Below are 19,394 nucleotides of genomic sequence, written 5' to 3'. Positions count from 1 at the left end.
TGAGGTGTCTGTGGCTTGAATAGCTCTTCAGATGAGAAGAGCCCAGTTTGTTCAAATGTTTGCTACTGAACCTGGCTGTGGAGCCTGGTGAATGGGGCCCTAGCATCTCTTCTCTTCACTCAGTGGAGTGCATTGGGAAGTCGTGTTCTGACATTCCCTGGAAAGGCCCCAATAGAAAGTGTGTGGTCTCAGTCAAATCGTACTGACTCTTGGAGGGAAAAATAAGTGGTGGCTGGGAGGACTCTGCACATCTAGATCAGAGCCACTCTAGTCTGCTTGGATGCATTCTCTGTAATTCTCCTGAGTCAAAAAGCATTGAGTGTTTCTTGCACCAAGGGTTGAGTCTGACCAAGAACACAGGAAGGACATCCTGATTATGACAGCTGCTGGCTGCCTGTCAAAAGGGATTGATGGGACTAGTAGATGTGCTTGTCGTGTCATGACAGCAGGGCCAGAGAGAGAAGAGAGTCACTTAACATTTCATGACTTAAAGGTGAGTGCCTAAAAGCAAAAACAAAGGCTGAATGTGGGTCCATCATTGGTAGGTGACAAAAAATAATGCAACAGTCAGCAAAGCTAACAGGTTGGTTGTAAAGAACTTTTGAAATAAGATCTACTCAAGCTTTCTGGAGATAGTAAAGGATCAGGAGAAGATTGGTAGCTTCCAAGCTGTGCACCATAGACTGAGACTGACTATTTGTAGCCTTGGTTGTTCCCGTGGGGGAAAAAAAAAAAGATATGTTCTTTTTGTGACCTTCGGTTTCCACAGCTTTTGTGAACAAGCAAGGCAAAGGGACTAGTGATAGAAATAAAGCTGCCTACTGGATCATTATGGTCTGCCTAGATCTCTCCTGCCTCTGAGGAGTAATCCCTGCAGGGCAATGCAACTGCCCTGTATTTCCAGGGAAAATGTGAGGACTCAAGTATTGCTGAAGAGCATCCAAAGACTTGCTATGAAAATTATAGGTCTGGGGGCTTCCCTGGTGGCGCAGTGGTTGAGAGTCCGCCTGCCGATGCAGGGGACGGGGGTTCATGCCCTGGCACAGGAGGATCCCACGTGCCGCGGAGCGGCTGGGCCCGTGAGCCATGGCCGCTGAGCCTGCGCGTCTGGAGCCTGTGCTCTGCAACGGGAGAAGCCACAACAGTGAGAGGCCCGCGTACCGCAAAAAAAAAAAAAAAAAAAAAATTATAGGTCTGGAAGCATGGAGCATAGAAAAAAATGATAATGCTTGACCTGAACTTTCTTCAAAAGGAACATAATTAGGTTCATCTATACCTCCTGGAGGAATATAATTACACCTGGTATACCTCTGCTAAAACAATGCTGCTGTACCAACATGATGTCATAAATAAACTTTGGCACCAGAATTTCTTTCCTCAGCCAGCAATCATCATTAGGTTGAGCCGAAGGCCATTCAAAATATACTTAGAAAAAGTTTAGTAACCATCAGAATTCTACTCTTTAGTTTGAAATAGATTTGTCAATTTTCTCAAGACAGTAGACCCTACACCCGGACACAGTTTATGGGCTCTTACATACTTTATTGATGAGGTAATTTCATTTGTGGATGTCTTTTTCTTTATTAATTCATTGGAGAAAGCACAAGGCTTAATAAAGGCAAACTGATTTTCTTTATGTTGTCTTTTATCCTGAATCATATAACTTTAGGATATTCAATGTGATTGATCTAAAGATTCTAAAAGGAGGACTGTATATTTAGACTTTGTGATATTGTATATTTCAGCAAGCCAAATGGTTTTCTGATTAGCTTATGATGAGGTTAGAATCAAAGAGGAGAGGGATAAAATTCACAATGCCATTTAAGATTTAATATCATCAGAAACTACCATGTTCTCATGATACCGAAAAGCGTTTGTCTTCACCAACACATTCAGAGATTCTCTACCTTATAAGACGTGGTGATTCAATAAGGTGAGAAATTTTAAATATGTTCAGATAAGCTTCCAAAGATATATAGATATATATATACTGAATATATATATATATAGATATATATACACAGAATATAGACTAAATATGCATATTTTTCTGGAAAGCTTTCAAGAAGGGAAACTGGAGTCAGTGGGAGTTCTTTGTGTTGAAGACTAACTTGGGGTTGCCTGGGAAAACAGGGGTCTGACTCAAATGGTTTCAAATAGTCCTATGCCTGATGTGCTACAAGAATCACTGTTCAAACTGCATTCTGGTACCAGCTTGCTGAAACAGGTGGAGGTGAGATACCGGAACAGGGCAGCTCTGGCATTCCAGCTGAAGTGTCTCAGGGCAACACCGCCTCCTCCTTGAAAGGCCAGATGTCCCAGTCGTAGCTGCAGGGCCACAGCCGAACTGTCTGCAAGCCTGCGGCTATAGCTTGTTTACTTGGTGAGCCATTCTCTCCACGCTGTGACCCAATGGCATTTCCTGTTTCTATTTTCATTTTCAAAGAAAACAAATGCTACCCTCCTCAGATTCCAAGGAGTGAGACTGCCCTCCTCTTGGGAAGGTCTTGCCTTGTCTGGGCTCTCTGGATGCCATCCTCACGTCTGTTGTGCAGCTATTAAGCCTAGTGGCAAAGACTTGCATTGGACATAATGGAGACGGGTGTTGTGCAAGCTTCCCCCTCAGGCAGCTTGTGCAGGATGCGTCCCTCCTGATCTCAAACATCCACCCACTGTTATTCCCATTTTAGACATCTCTGGAGCAGACAGCAGTGTACTCTGCAGATGTAACTAGGACTTACCGAAACAAATAAAACAGACAGGATCACTCTGAATGCCAAAGGTAAACTAATCTGAAAAAAAAAAAAAGATACACTAATCTGTTTACACCACCCACTTCCAACTCTTCTCTAAAGTGCTGTAAATATTGGGTTTTCTGTTTGGGGGGATTGTGATACTTATCTAAGGAAAGAAAAACCAAAGCAAGATCCCAAGCCTGCTGGAGCTGGAGCTGGAGCCGCCGCCCTCCCCCCACTTAGCTCTACAGGACTCTCAGCGGGCATCATCCTCCATGTCTCTAGCCCCTCCTAGGCCTCACAGTGATTTCCTCCAATCACTGCAATATCAGCAAATATATTTAGCCACTCGAGGTATTTACTCCAAACACTCCTGCATTTGATCTTCAAATATAAGATTGTTCAGTCTGATGTCTGTCTTTTGAAGTCAGAGCAAGAAAGGTCGGGTGCTTTGTGACAATTCTGTGGTGTTTCTAAACCAGGTTGCTTTTCCTAAGATTAGGGAACCAAGTAAAATTAAATAATAGAATGAAGAAGCTGATGGCTGGAACACAATGTATTAAAGTTATCCGGGTTTCAATAAAAGTCTTATTTCATAATAATATTGCATCTTTATAACACATTTATTCCTTTTTGCTGCCCCATATTTTATAAATTTTTCTCTTCTTAATATCACAGCAATGGGTTCTCCACCTTTTCAAATAGGATAACCACTTTCACACGAAAATGGTTATTAAACCTTCACCTGAATCTGTGACAGTAATTGTACCTTTATTAGTGGCCACTTGAACACAAAACATGAAAAAAGGCTTCTCAGAACTAAGTTACACTTGTATCTAGAAGTACCATTTATCATAACAGCATTTTGCATTTAAAAATAGCAGCCCATAATCTACAAAAACATAATATTGATTCAGCCTAAAAACAATGCTCTAATATACATGTAGATTCATGGACCATTCAAGCTGTCTGTGAACCATAGGTTAAAAATAACTAATCTAGAAAGACCAAAGTTTATACCCTGTGATGCAGTTTCTATGAGATAGTGCCTTTTCCTCCACTCTGGTTTTTAGGAAGCAATTTATTTTGTCCTTGAAAAAAAAAAGGTTAATCTAATTTTCTTAATCTGATAAATTCCCTAGGGCATTATAACTGTTTCCTAATTAAACAGCACTTTACAGAAAATCTAGAGCAAGACTCTGAGGGGAATGAAAGCTGCTAATTTTGACAGCCAGGGTGAAAATCTTCCATCACAAGAATAAAATTGCTATTGGATTAAATAGAACTAAATTGTGATCATATCTGTCTGCAAGATGATTAATAATGCCTTTTACATGATTGAAAAGAGGCTCATATAGGACCCCTGGACAAGGTGGAAAACTACCCATGTGAGGGAGCCAGAGAGTGAACTAAGTCCCAGCAATACAAGGTTACCTTTTTTGCTGGCATATATGGAGACTGGGCAATGTTTCATTTGGATATCTAAGCCTACTGATTGAATTAGGGCAGACTAGCTCTCAAGGGAATTGGTTTTTAAAACACACACACACACCCCTAAATGACACAAGCAGCCTTTTAGTTTAGTGATTTTCTTAATGAGCATGGAGAGGCAAGCATCTGGAGAAGGAAAAAGTGTTTCCATTGCAATTGAAAGGAATGCAAAGCATTGCGGTTGGAAATTACACTAAAGCATATTTATGCAAGGCGAGAGGCAACTGGACAGCCTTATACTTTCTGGAAGAGGCATATTAAATGCATAAGGAGAGAAAAAGTTTGAGTAGAGTGAGAGATGGAGGAAACTGAGAAAGGTGAAAGTGGGAGGTGAGCTTGCCTAGAATTTCAAACTCAGAAGAGGAGCTGTGGGTTCTGGTCTTGCCTTTGGCTGGTTGACGCTCTTGCCAGAACACCACCGGCTCATTCTTTAGTTTGCTCGCCTCAGGAGAGAGTCAGCTATTCTAACAAGAGAGTGTAGAGGTTGATAAGTCAGTAATTTCATATTTAGAAGCAGATATACATTCTTAGAGATTATATTAAGCATACGTTTGAGTGAAATATTAATTTTGATATAGTATTTTGGAGATGAGATTTTTCTTGGACTATTAAAAATACAGCATAGATTATCAGATATATGGAGGAACTGCCTTCTTCCCAAATAATGAGAAAATTTTACCTGTTATATCTATTTTAAAACTTTTATATCCAGACTTTTCTATAATTGATATCAGACTTTCAACACAAATCTGTATTTATTTGACTCACTTCACTTTCAGGATTATAAAATTTTAAATGTCAAAACACTACCTTCATCATAAATGTGGAACTCACATATAATTTTTGAAGTAGTCATTCTTGTATTTTCAAAATGACTAAATAAACCATTATGCTAACTATTGATCATTTCCTACGTTTTTCCAAACAAAAGAATCTGATATGAAATAGTCTATTTCACATATCCACCTAAGAAACAAATACTCATTTTCCCTCTTCCTTTTAATGTCAAAAATGTGTCATTGTGCTACTTTCTCTGTTGTTTTCATGGACACAAAGAAAAAACAAACTCCTGAAAAAATATAAAAGAAGAAAAAAACGATTTCCCTATTTAAGTATTAACACTATTGTTATTAATAGTATGCTATGTTAAGGTACCACCATCTGCTAAAAATTATACAGAAAATAAACTGAGTCCGAAAGTAAGACCAGAATTATTAGAACAGACAGAATAGAATTTGTAGTATATGCACCCAGTACATCTCATTGTTTTTTCCTTCAGAGATATATTCTATTTGGTTGGTTTTATGGGGATCCCATGAAAATGAAAATTGGTAAGTGTGGAGGATTGCTGGTGCCCTAAGACTTTTCTTCACCAATGCTCGATGAGGAAAAGGCCCCAGAGAAGTCTGGTCTCAGTAACTTCTGCTTTGTCTGAATCTTAATTTTGTCACATTTGCAACAAACTATGCGAGAAGACTAAAGCAGGATATGGGTATGTGTATTTTTCTGGGCCTTCCAGTTCTGTCTCTTTCAAACACACCTCATTAAATGCTGCCAGTGTGAAAATCCCAAACTAGCTGCTATGTGAATTGTGATCCACTGTCTGTCAGGAATAATACTTTGAAATAAAAAGAAAGCTGAAAGTTAGGAAACTCTTAAGTGAAGCATGGGTCTGGGTTTTTCTGTCATCTCCTTTTCTTCTCTTCTGTACAGATGCCATGTGCATAATCATGCCACCCCTGTTAACACAGGAAATACCTGCATATCAGAATGGGCAACTGAGAGGACGTATTTTATAACTTCACAGGACAATGAGCGTAGCCTTATCCGTGTGTTTTAATTTGTTCCAGGGACTAAGAAAGGGAGGCAATAGCTATGGTCATTATGCTCTGTTGTCCATGTGTAACTAAGATTTTACTTTTAATTTGTTTCCTCCATCAATTTTGGAATCTTTCAAAGGCTTGTACTGAGCAACAGTTTTATCATTGCCTTAGAGTGTGTGTGTATGTGTGTGGGTGTGTGTGTAATAGCTGTGAAATCATAGACCTAAATGAAAAAAGCTGCTTCTACAACAAGCTGGCTCTTCTCCCCTACAACTTTTCTCAAGGTCATAATGTCCTACCTCGTCTTGAGGTGGATGGAATCCCAGGTTGCTTCAGAGGCAACCTGTGGTCACTGCAGATTTTGGTGTTGGATGTATAATAAGGAGAGGGTAGGGGTGTGGAGGACAAGCATACATACCGTCGAGGGGGGAGTCTGATTGCTTTGAGCTGGGCTAACAAATGTTTTATATGTATGTCACCCTGTGTGCATGATATATCTGCAAATAAACCCATCTCTATTTTATTCATAGTTTTAATGGCAAGTCTGTGTCATGGTCTGAACCAGGTGGAAGACAGGTGCCCAAGGGACAGCACATGTGGCACCGCCTCTCTGTGCACGTGAAGACCAACGAGACGGCCTGCAACCAAACAGCCGTCATCAAACCCCTCACTAAAAGTTACCAAGGCTCCGGCAAGAGCCTGACCTTTTCCGATACCAGCACCAAGACCCTTTACAGCGTGGAGGAGGAGGGTGCCCGGCCGATCGGCTTCAGCCCGCCCAGCAGTCCTTCTATGGTGGTGCACCGACGCGTGCCGACCGCGGTGGTGAGCACCCCGCCTCTGCCGCCCCGCCTGACCGCAGAGGAGACCCCCCTCTTCCTGGCCGACCCGGCCGTCCCCAGGGGCTTGCCCCCTCCCCTCCAGCAGCCGCCGCCGCCGCCGCCGCCGCCAGCGCAGAAATCCCTCTTGGACCAGCTGCAGGGAGTGGTCAACAATTTCAGCACCGGGATCCCGGATTTCAACTCGGTGCTCGCAGTCCCCGGGGCTCCGGGGAACGGGGTGCGGCCCCTCTTCCCGCCCCCGGCGCCGCCGCAGCACCTGCAGATGCTGCCGCTGCAGCTGAGCACCTTCGGGGAGGAGCCCGTCTCCCCGTCGGCCGACGACGACGACGAGGACGACAGCGAGAGGTTCAGGCTCCTGCAGGAGTACTTGTACGAGCGGGAAGGGAACACGGAGGAAGACGACCTGGGGGAGGAGGGAGAGGAGCTGCGGGCGGCCAGCAAACCAACTCCGGAGGACTCGCCGGCCCTGACGCCTCCTTCCCCCTTCCGCGACTCGGCGGCCTCGGGCAGCTCGGCGCCCAGCTCCCCCGTGTCCGAGTCGGTGCTCTGCACCCCTCCCAACGCGACCTACGCCTCTGTCATCCTGAGGGACTATAAGCAAAGCTCTTCCACCCTGTAGGGAGGGGGTGTCCACAGGGGAAAGCAGGAGGGGTCAGGGGGCACCAGCACCTCCGGAGACTTGCAGAAGGCTGGGGGAGACGCGGAGGCTGGAGGTGAAGTCGGGGGCAGGGAAGAGGTCGCGGCTGCCGTCTTAGCAAGGCCAGCGCGAGAGACACGGGACTCTGCCAGCAAAAAGCGATCCAGGCGAAGATTCTGATTCTTGAATTACTCAAAAGCCTTCTCTGGGAAGAAAGGGAATTCTGACAAAGCACAATCCCATATAGTATGTAACTTTAATCGCAAAATCAACCAACATAATCTCTTCGGACCATTGTGCATAGATATACATGCCCACACCCTTGGCCCGTGTGGAAGGGGACAGCCCGGGAGGACCGCCCAGTTGAATCATTAGCTCGTTGTCATGGTATTCCCAGCGAGCATGGTGGAGTCAGACAGAGCAGGTGGGTGAAGGAGGGGCAGGCGTGGAACCGCCCGGAGAACAGTGATGGACAGCAGCTCATTTCTCTCAAGCCCTTCTCCCTACTGGGGCCACAGACGCCTGGTCTTCGGGACACTCGGGAACTGGCCCCAAAAGGGGCCTCTGCTCGCCGACTGCACCCCATCCAGTGCCAGCCTTGCTGTCACACTTGGAGAAAGGTGTGTGGATACCTTGCTGCTTTGTGATTTCCCTCTATTTAGAAAATAGGAATAAGAGCAAAATTATCACCAAAAAACATTTCATCAGGAGTGCTAAGGGAGGGCGGAATGAGAAGCAAGAGAGTGCATAAGCTTGGGGCTTTGAACAAGATCAGTCAGCAAAAATCAGCTTCCCATAGCTGATGCTCGCTTACTGGTGATTTCAGAAGTCCAGACAAGAGATTGTTTTGAGAGTGGCAGAAGACTTTTGTGGATTTACTTGTGTGCCAAGGGGGGCTCTCCTTTGCCCTTACATTAAAGAGAACAAACCATGTGGCAAAATTGTTACCTTCCATTTACTGTAGCAAATAATACTTACCAGTTGAACTTCTAAGATGCAGTATGTGTATTTGGTGCCATTGTTTCTATGTGCTACAGAAACAAATCCATCTTTGAACTCAATGGTGTACTCATAGCAACTATTATTGGTTTAAATGACAAATAATTCTTTCTAATTGTCACTGAAGTCCCTGTAACTAGCAAGTGAATGTGTTCTTGTGTCCTTATATACCTGTGATGATGAAATTTGTGCAAAGTAATGTCAATCTAACTGCAACGAGAAGATTGTCTTCCGATATAGTGTAGATATATTTATGTTCCAAATAACATTTTATATACCATTGCCGTCGGTATTTACAGGAGCTCTTTGAAGGTTTGACTGCTTTGGTCCAATGTTTTTCATATGCTGCTCAGATGGTCCCTCTTCTTCTAAGAGGGAACTTATTTTTCAGATATTTTATGATGTGGAAATATGTTATTAATGAAGAGGTTTGAAAATTTGTTATACTAAAAGTTCGCAGAAACTGTGGGTAACAATAAAAAGGTACGTTTTATAAACTTGCACACATCATTATTAAAACATAAGATTGAAATGGCAGTATTTACATTATTTCAGGTTTCTTTAGGGTTTGTTTGTTTTCTTAATTTTCCACAGCTTCTTAAGTTTTATGTGCTTAAAGCATATACTAACTTCTAAGTCTGGTCATGATTTCCCAAATTATTTATTCATCGCTTTTTGATCTCTTTTAATTTTTATTTCCACGTTCTTTTATTCCTATATTTTCACTCATAACTTGTCTTTTTGTTTTTGTTATTTGCGGTGTATACTATCCACATACATGTAATCCAGTTGTTTCGTTTTTGCTCCCCCTTTTTCTCCCCAATAAAAGAGATTTTTCTTGCTGTTTTGATTTCTTGTATTACTTGGGAATGAATCTTATCCCCTTAAGTATCTTTGTTTATGCTTTATGTTCAGTCGTGTTTAATATGCTTCCTTCATGTTGAAGCTGCTGATTTCTCAGCCAAAATGTATCTTAGACTCTTTAAATACTCACTGCATCATTTGTTCAGAATTTAACATCCACTCCAATGTTTGAGGCTCATATTTCTTATGTCTTCCCATATTCTACTGCCAAGTTTAGTCAGTTTTATATCAAGAATAGACTGCCTTTCCTTTTAAAAAATTACTTTATTACACCTTTGGTAGAAAGACCTCATGACTGAAACATGGATTTCAGTTCCATATTTTCACTGTCATGAAGCAGAATGAGGAAAATGGATGGTTCCAATGTTTAATATATGGTCTACTAATTGGCAAACTAGCAAGGGAAAGTATACTATCTATTATTAGTGAAACAGGTTTTTTATCTTAATGCCACTGACATATGTTCTTAAGATCAGGACTTGTGCATTCAGATACTTTTAAAGTAAGACTAGATCAGGAAAACTGCTTCTACTATTCAAATACTATGTCAGTTTGTCCTGAGGTTTTAGTCTGAGACATTTGGTGAACACATTCAATGCCAGTCACATTATTACTCTGAATGCCTACTATTATCATGATTAAAAGTTTTCCTGAATACAGTAGAGTACTAGCTCTTAAATTATCATTGTTCAAAATTGGAAATGTACACATACATACCCTGTAAGAAAAGGACAGAAACTTTCCACCTTAATGTATGTGCTTATACAAATTGTATAGCTCTCGTAAAAGTGTTTTCCTTTGGCTTGTTACTGTCTGTTGTCAAATATCTTGATACTGCTGTATAATAAATATTTTCTATTTATTAAATGTGTATGTTCCCTCTCTCTACTTTGTAAGAGTGACAATAATAGAAACAGACTGACTGGTATAAGAAATAATTTCAATGTTTTGTTTGCTCAGCACGTGTCTTCTAGGTGAAAGCTGGAGATGACCGCACAAAGTCTACCGACCAGGTAGGTGACAAAGTAGAGGATAATTTGATCATGAGCAAGGCTGTATCTCTAACTCTAACGTTTAAAATGAAATCCAGAATTTAAATTTTCAGTGTTGTGGCAGACATTGTCATCTACCTTTTATGATAGAATACGTGAGGCTTGACAAACTCCTGCATCTCTGGCAGAGATTTAGAGACAGAGGCATCTGAAGGCTCCATCTTTGTTTCATTTGTGCCCCGCACAGATTTTCTTCCCTTGGTTCACACTCTAGGGGCACCTGGTTTCTTACCTTGTTGATATCCTCCTGCTTATCCCAAGTTCCATTCCCTTATATTTCAATGGAGACATCACTGGTCCCCAGAACAAGGAAGCGTCTTTTATTCACCTCTCTAGATAAGATGCCTACAAAGTAAGGCATCTACCAAGTGTCATTCAAAGAGAAAACTTGGTGGTACCAGGGCCACATCCATGAGAGTGTGGTGCATTTAGATGGAAAGAGCAGCCTCTATCCAGCAAGGCTGATGTTGAAGAAATTACCAGAATCAGGAGCTGAGACACCAGGGGTTTCTTCATTGTGCCCAGAAAATAGAATGAGAAGTTATGAAATGGAGGCTTGTTCTCATGAAGAAAACCCATGAGAGAGAAAATGAGAAACAAAGAACAGGGGAAAAAAAGAAACAAGAAAAAAATGAAAATATTTCAGGTGTGCTGTCCAAAGAAACACCCATATACCATGGTGGGTCACAAGGGCCTCCACTTGGAAAGTCCGGAAGCTGCATCACAATGGAGACATTTGGAAAAGTTGAAATTGGGATCCAGATACCACGAACATTGTATGAGGAACTGCCCCAATAATTTCTATCCTGAGAAGCAATCAAAGAGAATGGAAACAACATCTTTTTAACCTACTCTGTGCCAGAAATTTTGCAGGTCTTGTGCATTCCTTCTCCTTTAATCTTCCCAGTACTACTGCCACAAGGAATACCTTAGAGAACTGAAATAACGTGCCCAAAGTCTCTTAGCTAGTAAGTGGCTCAATGGGGAATTGACCCCCATCCTAAGCCAGCACAGAGCCTATGAACTCCTGTTCTTCTCCAGAGCCCAGGATACTATGTAGGAGTTTGTGTCTGTTGTGACTGCTCCCCATTTTGTATTCCCATAGTATTTTGTACACATCCCAGATTACATTATAACTTACATGTCTCTTTCCCTAAATAGATTTTTAGCTCCTTTTTGCTTTCTAATACCTGATTTCTGAGGCTTCAAGGCAAATCAGACACTCAGTAAATGTCTGTTGAGAAAGTAAATGAGTATTGTAACACCATATAGTTCTCCCAGCCCAGCTCTCTGAAGATTTGCTCCAAGATCCTTATGGGGTCCAGAGCCCTGTATTTCTACCTACTGGTCCTAAATCTGCCAACAGGAACAACACATGTTTTCATCATGAAAAACAAGCTCTACTTGTGGCATCAGAGAGAGCTGTCCCACTGGGCAGCAGGTCTGCTTTGCCTGCAGAAGAGGGTGGCAATACTCAGTATCCACTGAGCCCAGCCAGAGGTCTGGCAAGGCAGTGCTCGGTGTGGGAAACAGCGTCCTCTGCAGGAGAATTGCAGGTAAGACACAGACTGCTGAAGAAGGCACCAGTTAAAGTGAGGACAAATAAGTCCTCCATGGGGAAAGCATGGGCTGGGGGTTCCTTCCTTACAGAAGTACATCCCTTTAGACAAAGTAAAAGGCTAACCCGGTCACCAAGGCTTGGGAGAACATGGGAGAAAAGGAGAGCTTAGGTAGGGAGTTGAAGTAGTGATGCTATTAAACTGGAAACTGGCTTGATTTTCCCAGGGTAGCTAGAGAAGCAATGCTTATAGATTAATAGACAAGGAAAAAAAGCTTAAGAATGAGGATAACAAAAAGTGACAAGAAAAATAATCATAGAAGTATAGAGCTGGAAGTAAATTTAGAAAGAAGTCACTTAAGCTGTCACCTCAGTGAGGATTCTATTCCCTTGTGTCCTGTTCTTCTTCCCGTGTCAGGCAGGGACCAAGTGAGAAGCCATCGCTATCTGGGGTAGGACAGCAGGAGGGACTGGGGGTAACAAGGCCAACTGCCAGCAGTTATGCAAAGAGAGAGAGCAGGTGGCCCTGGATCCTGGAAAAGCAAGTCCAAAACTATGTTGTTAATACCCAAAGCTGGCCGGGAAAGAGAACTACGGTGCAAATCCAGAATGAAGGTCTCTAGGGAACCAGAAAAACTACGAGGTAGGACCAGCAAGATATGCAACGGGATGGCAGTCTGATGGAATTGCAGAGACAAAATGCTATTGACCGAAATGAGCTTTTGGTGAGAATCACAGAGGCTTGTGTGACCTGTTTTATTTTAAGGGATGGAATGGCTTTAGATGACTTTTGCCCTCTGCCTAAGTATTTCCAGGGACTAGAATCTTGCATTAGTTAAGGAAACACTCTAATTGTTAGAAAATTCTTCATTTTCCAGGGTCAGAATTTGCTTTTCTCTAACTTTTGTCCAATCAGAGTTCTGCCTTCTGGAGAAAGACGAAACACATTTAGTCCACTGTGCACAGGACTTCCCTTCAGCCACCTGAGTACAGTGACTATGCCGTTAGTTAGTGGTTTATTCTCCAAGCCAAACTGCTTTGCTTTCCTTAACTGTTAGCTTTGTCATTAGGTTCCTAAACTACTAATCAGGTTACGGTCATTTTCCAATTTTGGAATATTTTTTTTTAAATGTTGCATCCAGGGGCTTCCCTGGTGGCGCAGTGGTTGAGAGTCCGCCTGCCGATGCAGGGGACACGGGTTCGTGCCCCGGTCCGGGAAGATCCCACATGCCGCGGAGCGGCTGGGCCCGTGAGCCATGGCCGCTGAGCCTGCACGTCCGGAGCCTGTGCTCCGCACTGGGAGAGGCCACAACAGTGAGAGGCCCGCATACCACAAAAAAAAAAAAAAAGTTGCATCCAGAACAGGACAGATACATTGACTCTTTTGAACCATTATTCTAGTATTGCTACCTAGTATAGTGTTCATTTTGTTAGCAGTCCTGCCACATTTTGAGCTCACACTTAGCTCTGAGACAGCTGTAACGCTTAAGCCATTTTCATGTGAACTGCAGGAAATAGATATGAATGAAGATATTTTTTTAGGTTGCATTTTCCCTGGAACAGACCCTGACAGGAGGATGTGAATGCAAATGTGTACTGGGGAAGTGATCCCTGGAAGAACTAGTAGGAGAGTGGGGAAATGAGGTGGCCAATATGGCTGCATTGCTGGACTCAGTCCTGCTGGAGTCTCTGGGAGACAGTAGAGAACATGACTCATAACTGTCTCCATTCCCCAAAGAACAGGGAGCATTGAATCACCAATTCCTGTCATGGTTAAGGCCTGCTGGGGAGGGAGGTGCATGTCGATTCCAAGTGCTTCCAGTGTGTCTCACGTGCAGGCTCCTATCTCCAGAGATAGCCTTCAGGCAAAGAATCGCAGATGCTGGCAGTTGGAAACCTAAGAGTTGGCCTATGTATGGAAGGTGAGTGTCAAGATTGGGCAGGGCACCAACAGTACCTGCTATAGATATGATATGGAGATGATGATGGATAGATAGACAGGTAGATAGATAGGCAGATAGATAGATAGGAAGCAAGCAGATAACATACATGCCCACAAATACAGATACTGGTACAGATAAGAATATGAGAACAAGAACTGCAGAAGGCAAGGCAAAGGTGTACTGAAGGACTTGAAGTGAGAACAAATGCTTCTAGAATCAGCCAGAATACTGTTTTTTTTTATAGCAAAGGAAAATCACAAAAGAAAGTTTAAGTGCGACTGTCCTTTAAATAAATTTGTTCCCAGCCCCGGGGTTATTTCTTTGCAATGATTTCTTAAATTGTGTCATTTTTTCTATTAAAAAATAAATTGCATGGTAGAAACTTAGAGAATTAAAGAAAGAAAATAAGCTATAGTCACATCAGCCAAATATTAACATTACAGATATTTTGATTTTACCTTCTAGTGATTCTCACGCAAGTAAATTTGTTCTTAACAGAGTTAGGATCATCTTTCATTTGTATCTTTTTTTCTCTGCTTTTTTTATTTAGCAATATGACTTAAGCAAGGATTTCCACTTGATCCGAGCTAAGGAATCACCTGCTCATGGAGTTGGGCAAAGTTCCCAATCCCCATGGACTTGAATCCAGGAAACTTCTGGGTTCCCATCTGAGGTTCACATATACAGCAAATTCCAATATATAGCAGCATAGCTGATAGGGCAGGTTACGGAGACGCACAATAGATGACCTGAAAGAGAAAACAAAGGCACGAGTAAGGCAAATGGAACCTGGGCAAGAATCAGCCACAGGGCTGGAGCAGATGGGGCAGTGATTATGCCCATCAGAACCTAGCGCACTTGGCAATGGAACGGGCTCTGTGGCTCAATGGTAAGAATGGATCTCTAGGGGCTAACGAGTCTTCCGGCCCCCTCCCCCAACCCCTACATATAAGAGTTAGAAGAAGCCACAAGAAGGGGCAGGGATCTCCTTGTAAGCCAGCAGGAAAGATAAGTGATGGAGATCATGAGGGTCAGAGCCCCAGTTTTGGGACAGCCGAGCAGAGGGCTGGCCAGCCTGTGGCAGTTTAGTGAAATGGTACAAGGGACATCAGTAACAAATCAGAAGCAGGCAGTACTGAGCTTTTAGCAACAGCAAGGAAGAGAGCCTCAAAAGATGTTAGAGGTCAAAGCTGGGGCAGGGCCACTATGTGGGCAGTCCGACCCAGGAAAAGATGTGGACAAATGGCTGTGGAGAGGTGCAGGGAACAGCAACAGGGGTGAGTAAAGTAACTGCAGGCAGCAGCCAAAACAGATGACAAAGCAGCAGCTGAAACCGAGGAAGGCAGAGGTGCAGGCAGTGCACAAATTATATCAGAGTCAATGCTCTCCCTTCAACGACCCAACAGAATTTAGAATTGCCATGGTATTTGCCATGTAGCAGGCAGGGAGTTAGGATAAATCATTAAAGTGACCTATTAGTATTCACAAGCAGCTCATAAAACATTTCTTACTGACATTGACAGAGATACTCTATAGACTTTATTAGATGTGCACCTTGCCATTTATTTAACCCTTCTCCTATTAGATACTTAGACTGTTTATAACTTGTTGAGCCCTGCAAATAATATGAGGAATTATTTCACACCAAAGACTTTTTCTATATATAATATTCCTTTAGGCTGGTTTCCAATAATGTATTATCAGTTATTTGATTATAATTATTATTTCTTCCCTCCCAAACAATATGCATTTTACATCACATTTAACTTTGTAACATCCTTTGAGGTAGGGTGTATTCTCATTTTGTAAATGAGAAAACTACAGCTCAAAAAAGATGAAGTAACTTGCCTAAAATTGCAAAGCTAGTGGGATATCCATAGAGATGGCAGCACATTTCCTGGGTTCCAAAGCTCACACTCTGAACCACCATAGTATGCTGAGAACTATGCTGAACACTATGCTGAAAATACTACACTGGAAACTGTTTTGAAAATTCTTGATACAAGTAAGCACACTTAGTTTGAATAGCAAAATGATGGAAAACTTATATTGCTTACTCTAAAGTTGGGAACTGGGTGTGAATTATCTCCCAAAGGCTTCATGTTTCCTTGGAGCCGGGGAATTTTGCTCAACTCCACCAGCAGAATTACCACACATTGACTTACAATGGAAGTCTACCAACAGAAAAAAGATCTAACTCAAAACTGCTGTCTAATTATAGTAATTTATAAAGGTATTAGAAAAATACTTAAAGTAAAAAAGTATAATAATTGTTGTATTCTATGGTTCTGCAAGTTAACAGATGATATGTCATTCTAATTTCAAGTAAATGTACTGGGAATTTTTTAAAGGGTCACTCTGTTTTTCAGACAGGTAATTACTATTTCCAGAATGTCTACTAAGAGAATTTAGAGTAAAAAAAAAAAATTCATGAGTAGATTTGAAGATAATTAGCTAAATTTCAAATAGATGCCACGTGACAATTGTAAGATTGAGATCAACACTGTTCAGACATCACTGAAGCTTCAACGCACTAGCTACCTTCTTTAAATAAATTCAGCTCAACAGAGTTAAAGCATCTAAATGTTTCTTTCACTGAAGGGGTACATCTGGTTTAGGAGAAGATTGCAATATATTTGAAAGAACCCCAGATTGGAAATCTTTAGCTATATATACCCCAAATTAGCTGTTTCCTTGTGGTTAAATCACTTAACTCCTTTAAGCCTCAGCATTTTTAATCTCTAAAATGATGAGTTTGAATTATATAAAATAATAATATATGTATTAAAGACTTATTATGTGTCCCTATGTCCCCAGCATTGTATCCTTGACATTGTTTAATCCATATACCTGTGCGAAGTCGGTGTGACGTCTGTATTACTCAGGATATGCTACACTGTGCTACAGTATCAGGAAAGAAGGAAGGGAGGGAGGGAGGGAGGAAAGGAGGAAGTGAGGGGGAGAGGAGGGATAAAAGAGAGAGGAAAGGAGAAGGGAAGAATGGGAGGGAGGACTGAAATCTCAGTGCCTTAATAAAACAGCATTTATTTTATGTTCACATAAAATCACATGCAGGATGGGCCACCCTCCTTCATCCTGGTAGCAACTCTAGCTGGAACATGGTCTCTAAGTTACTGCAGTAAAGGAAATGCCGGAGCTGGAGGTTTGTCCCCTGAAATCTAACTGCAAGGGAGGCTGGAAAATGCGTTCATCCTAATGCCTGAGGCTGGTGAACAGGTTTCATCGTCTGTGCCACAGTCATTATCCTCAATCTGCAGGTAAGCAAACTGGGGCTTAGATATACTAAGAAGCTTGCCTAGAGACACAAGGCGAATAAGTGATAATGACTAAATTCACAGGCTCGCCAGAATCCAGGGTTTACCTTATTGATCGCTAACCATGCAAACCCCTAAGTCTCCTGGCCTTTTGCACACTTTCACCACCTTGGCTGCACACAGAGTACTTGCTAGTGCAGATTCTTTTGATTTGTTTTCCTTTTTCAGGTTTTCACTACATTGCATGATCTGCTTTCATGCAGCCACATAGACTAACACGTGGCAGAAATTGTTAGCACAGATTTCCATGACCAATCCTTACCATTTATCAAAACCCAGTCTGATGGTGAAGAGTGCCTCCAGGACCTCAGGGAAGGTTCTGCCACCTCAAGTAACTAGATGTGACTTAAAATAACCTTCATCCTTCTGTAATGGGATACTTAATTTACCATAAGCAGTGGTGAGGCAAGGGTAGCATTTTTAAGTGGTTGAGAACATCATTAAACTTCCTTTTTTATAATTTTTACCTAAATGAAAATTAACTCCTCTTCTTACTGCCTTTTGTTAAATAACTGGTTAAAACATTATGGGATGAGAAGATGTGAAATTCATACATTTACAAAATTATTGTAGAACCCTAGTGATCGAATAAAATACATTTCTAGGAGAGAGGACTTTTGATCAGTGAGCAGCGTCTGCTCACTCAGGCTGGTAATATCTGACTTGACAAAATACAATCTACTTCTCCTGGAGAAGTAGGTATCATTTATTCCTTGATTAGATATGTTTTATTTCTACTTAGCGGAGACAGTGGCTGCAGCCTCCCCAGCAAAAGACAGCCTCAGAGGCACAGTATCTGAGACTCAGAGAGATGGAAGCTATAAAGGGCCACAGACCTTTGACCCGCATTCGCAAGGCACCTAGTGACCCCTGCGGGTTGACATGACTGTTCCCAAGATACAAAGAGGGTGTGATTTATGGCATTATTTACACTCACTTTTCTGATCAGGGTCTCTGCTGCAGATTTTCAGAGAATTCCTTCTTATTCTAATAGGTAGTAAAATACTACTCAAATGGTGTATTGTTTCAGCCTGTTCTACCTACACAAAGACTCTAGATCCTCATTGCTTCTTGGTTGCCATGACTCTCCAGGTTTAATTCTCCTGATCTGAGTTCTGAAACCCCAGAGACGGTAAATACTATCCACCTTCCCTTTCATGCTCCACCATTCTAAATTTGCCTAAACACAAAGGCTACGCTAAAGGGAAAATGTGCACTCATCAAAGGTTTAGTTTTCCCTGATTATCGTCTCTCCTGTTTACCAATTCTGTTGGAATAAGCAGATAAAATTGAATGACAAATTTCATTTTTGTCTGGTGCCTGCGTATGAAAAATAATAATACTGCAGGTCATTATAATGTATAAAGCAGGTTTCACTTCAAATCAAAAGTATCTATATTCCTCTTCCTTACAACCAACGTGAATGGGTTTTAATTTTATGTCCAAAAATGTTTATCAAAAGCTTTACAGGGCTTCCCTGGTGGCGCAGTGGTTGAGAGTCCGCCTGCCGATGCAGGCGACACGGGTTCGTGCCCCGGTCCGGGAGGATCCCACGTGCCGCGGAGCGGCTGGGCCCGTGAGCCATGGCCGCTGATCCTGCGCGTCCAGAGCCTGTGCTCCGCAACGGGAGAGGCCACAACAGTGAGAGGCCCGCGTACCGCAAAAAAAACAACAACAACAGAAAAAGCTTTACAAACACCATCTTCGTATACTTAAAATTTAAAAAACAAAAACGAAAACATTCTTTTCAAGCTGATTCTCTTTAAGCTACTGTCTAGAAACGGTCCAGAACCACTGCTGAATATTTTTTGAAAACTTCACCTCCACTGCCAAAGTGAAAGGAAGGAGAGGAAAATCTTTTTCACATTTTGGAAATCATAGGATCCCTCAAGACACTGGAAATTCAGCCTAAAATATCAGTGAATTTAATTCCTTATCAAATACCATTTTCTTTATATTAAAAATAAAGTTAGAAAAGTTATTTATGAGTATACCACTGCCCAATTTGACCATATAGCTGCTCAGAGAGTTGCTGCAGTTTCTTTCAAAGATTTTAAATAAAATGTCAATAGTTACTTTGTTGTGTCACCCGGCAAGGAAGGATTGAGGTTCTTT

At 42.0% G+C, this 19,394-nt stretch overlaps 1 protein-coding gene across 1 annotated transcript in view; it reads left to right on the top strand.

Annotated features, from left to right (window-relative positions):
• Nucleotides 1-10,228, top strand: part of GRM1 (glutamate metabotropic receptor 1) — a 360,108-nt gene extending 349,880 nt beyond the window's left edge. Inside the window, exon 8 of the mRNA XM_060030499.1 lies at nucleotides 6,580-10,228. Within this exon, the coding sequence (XP_059886482.1) occupies nucleotides 6,580-7,510 (931 nt within the window). The 3' untranslated portion in view covers nucleotides 7,511-10,228. The remainder of the gene's footprint in view (nucleotides 1-6,579) is intronic.
• The last annotated feature ends 9,166 nt before the right edge of the window (nucleotides 10,229-19,394 follow it).

The sequence above is a fragment of the Delphinus delphis genome, chromosome 14 (genome assembly GCF_949987515.2).
Source record: "Delphinus delphis chromosome 14, mDelDel1.2, whole genome shotgun sequence".
NCBI lineage: Eukaryota > Metazoa > Chordata > Mammalia > Artiodactyla > Delphinidae > Delphinus > Delphinus delphis.
The sequence above is the reverse complement of the archived record's forward strand: the minus strand, read 5'-3'. Positions and strand labels throughout refer to the sequence as shown.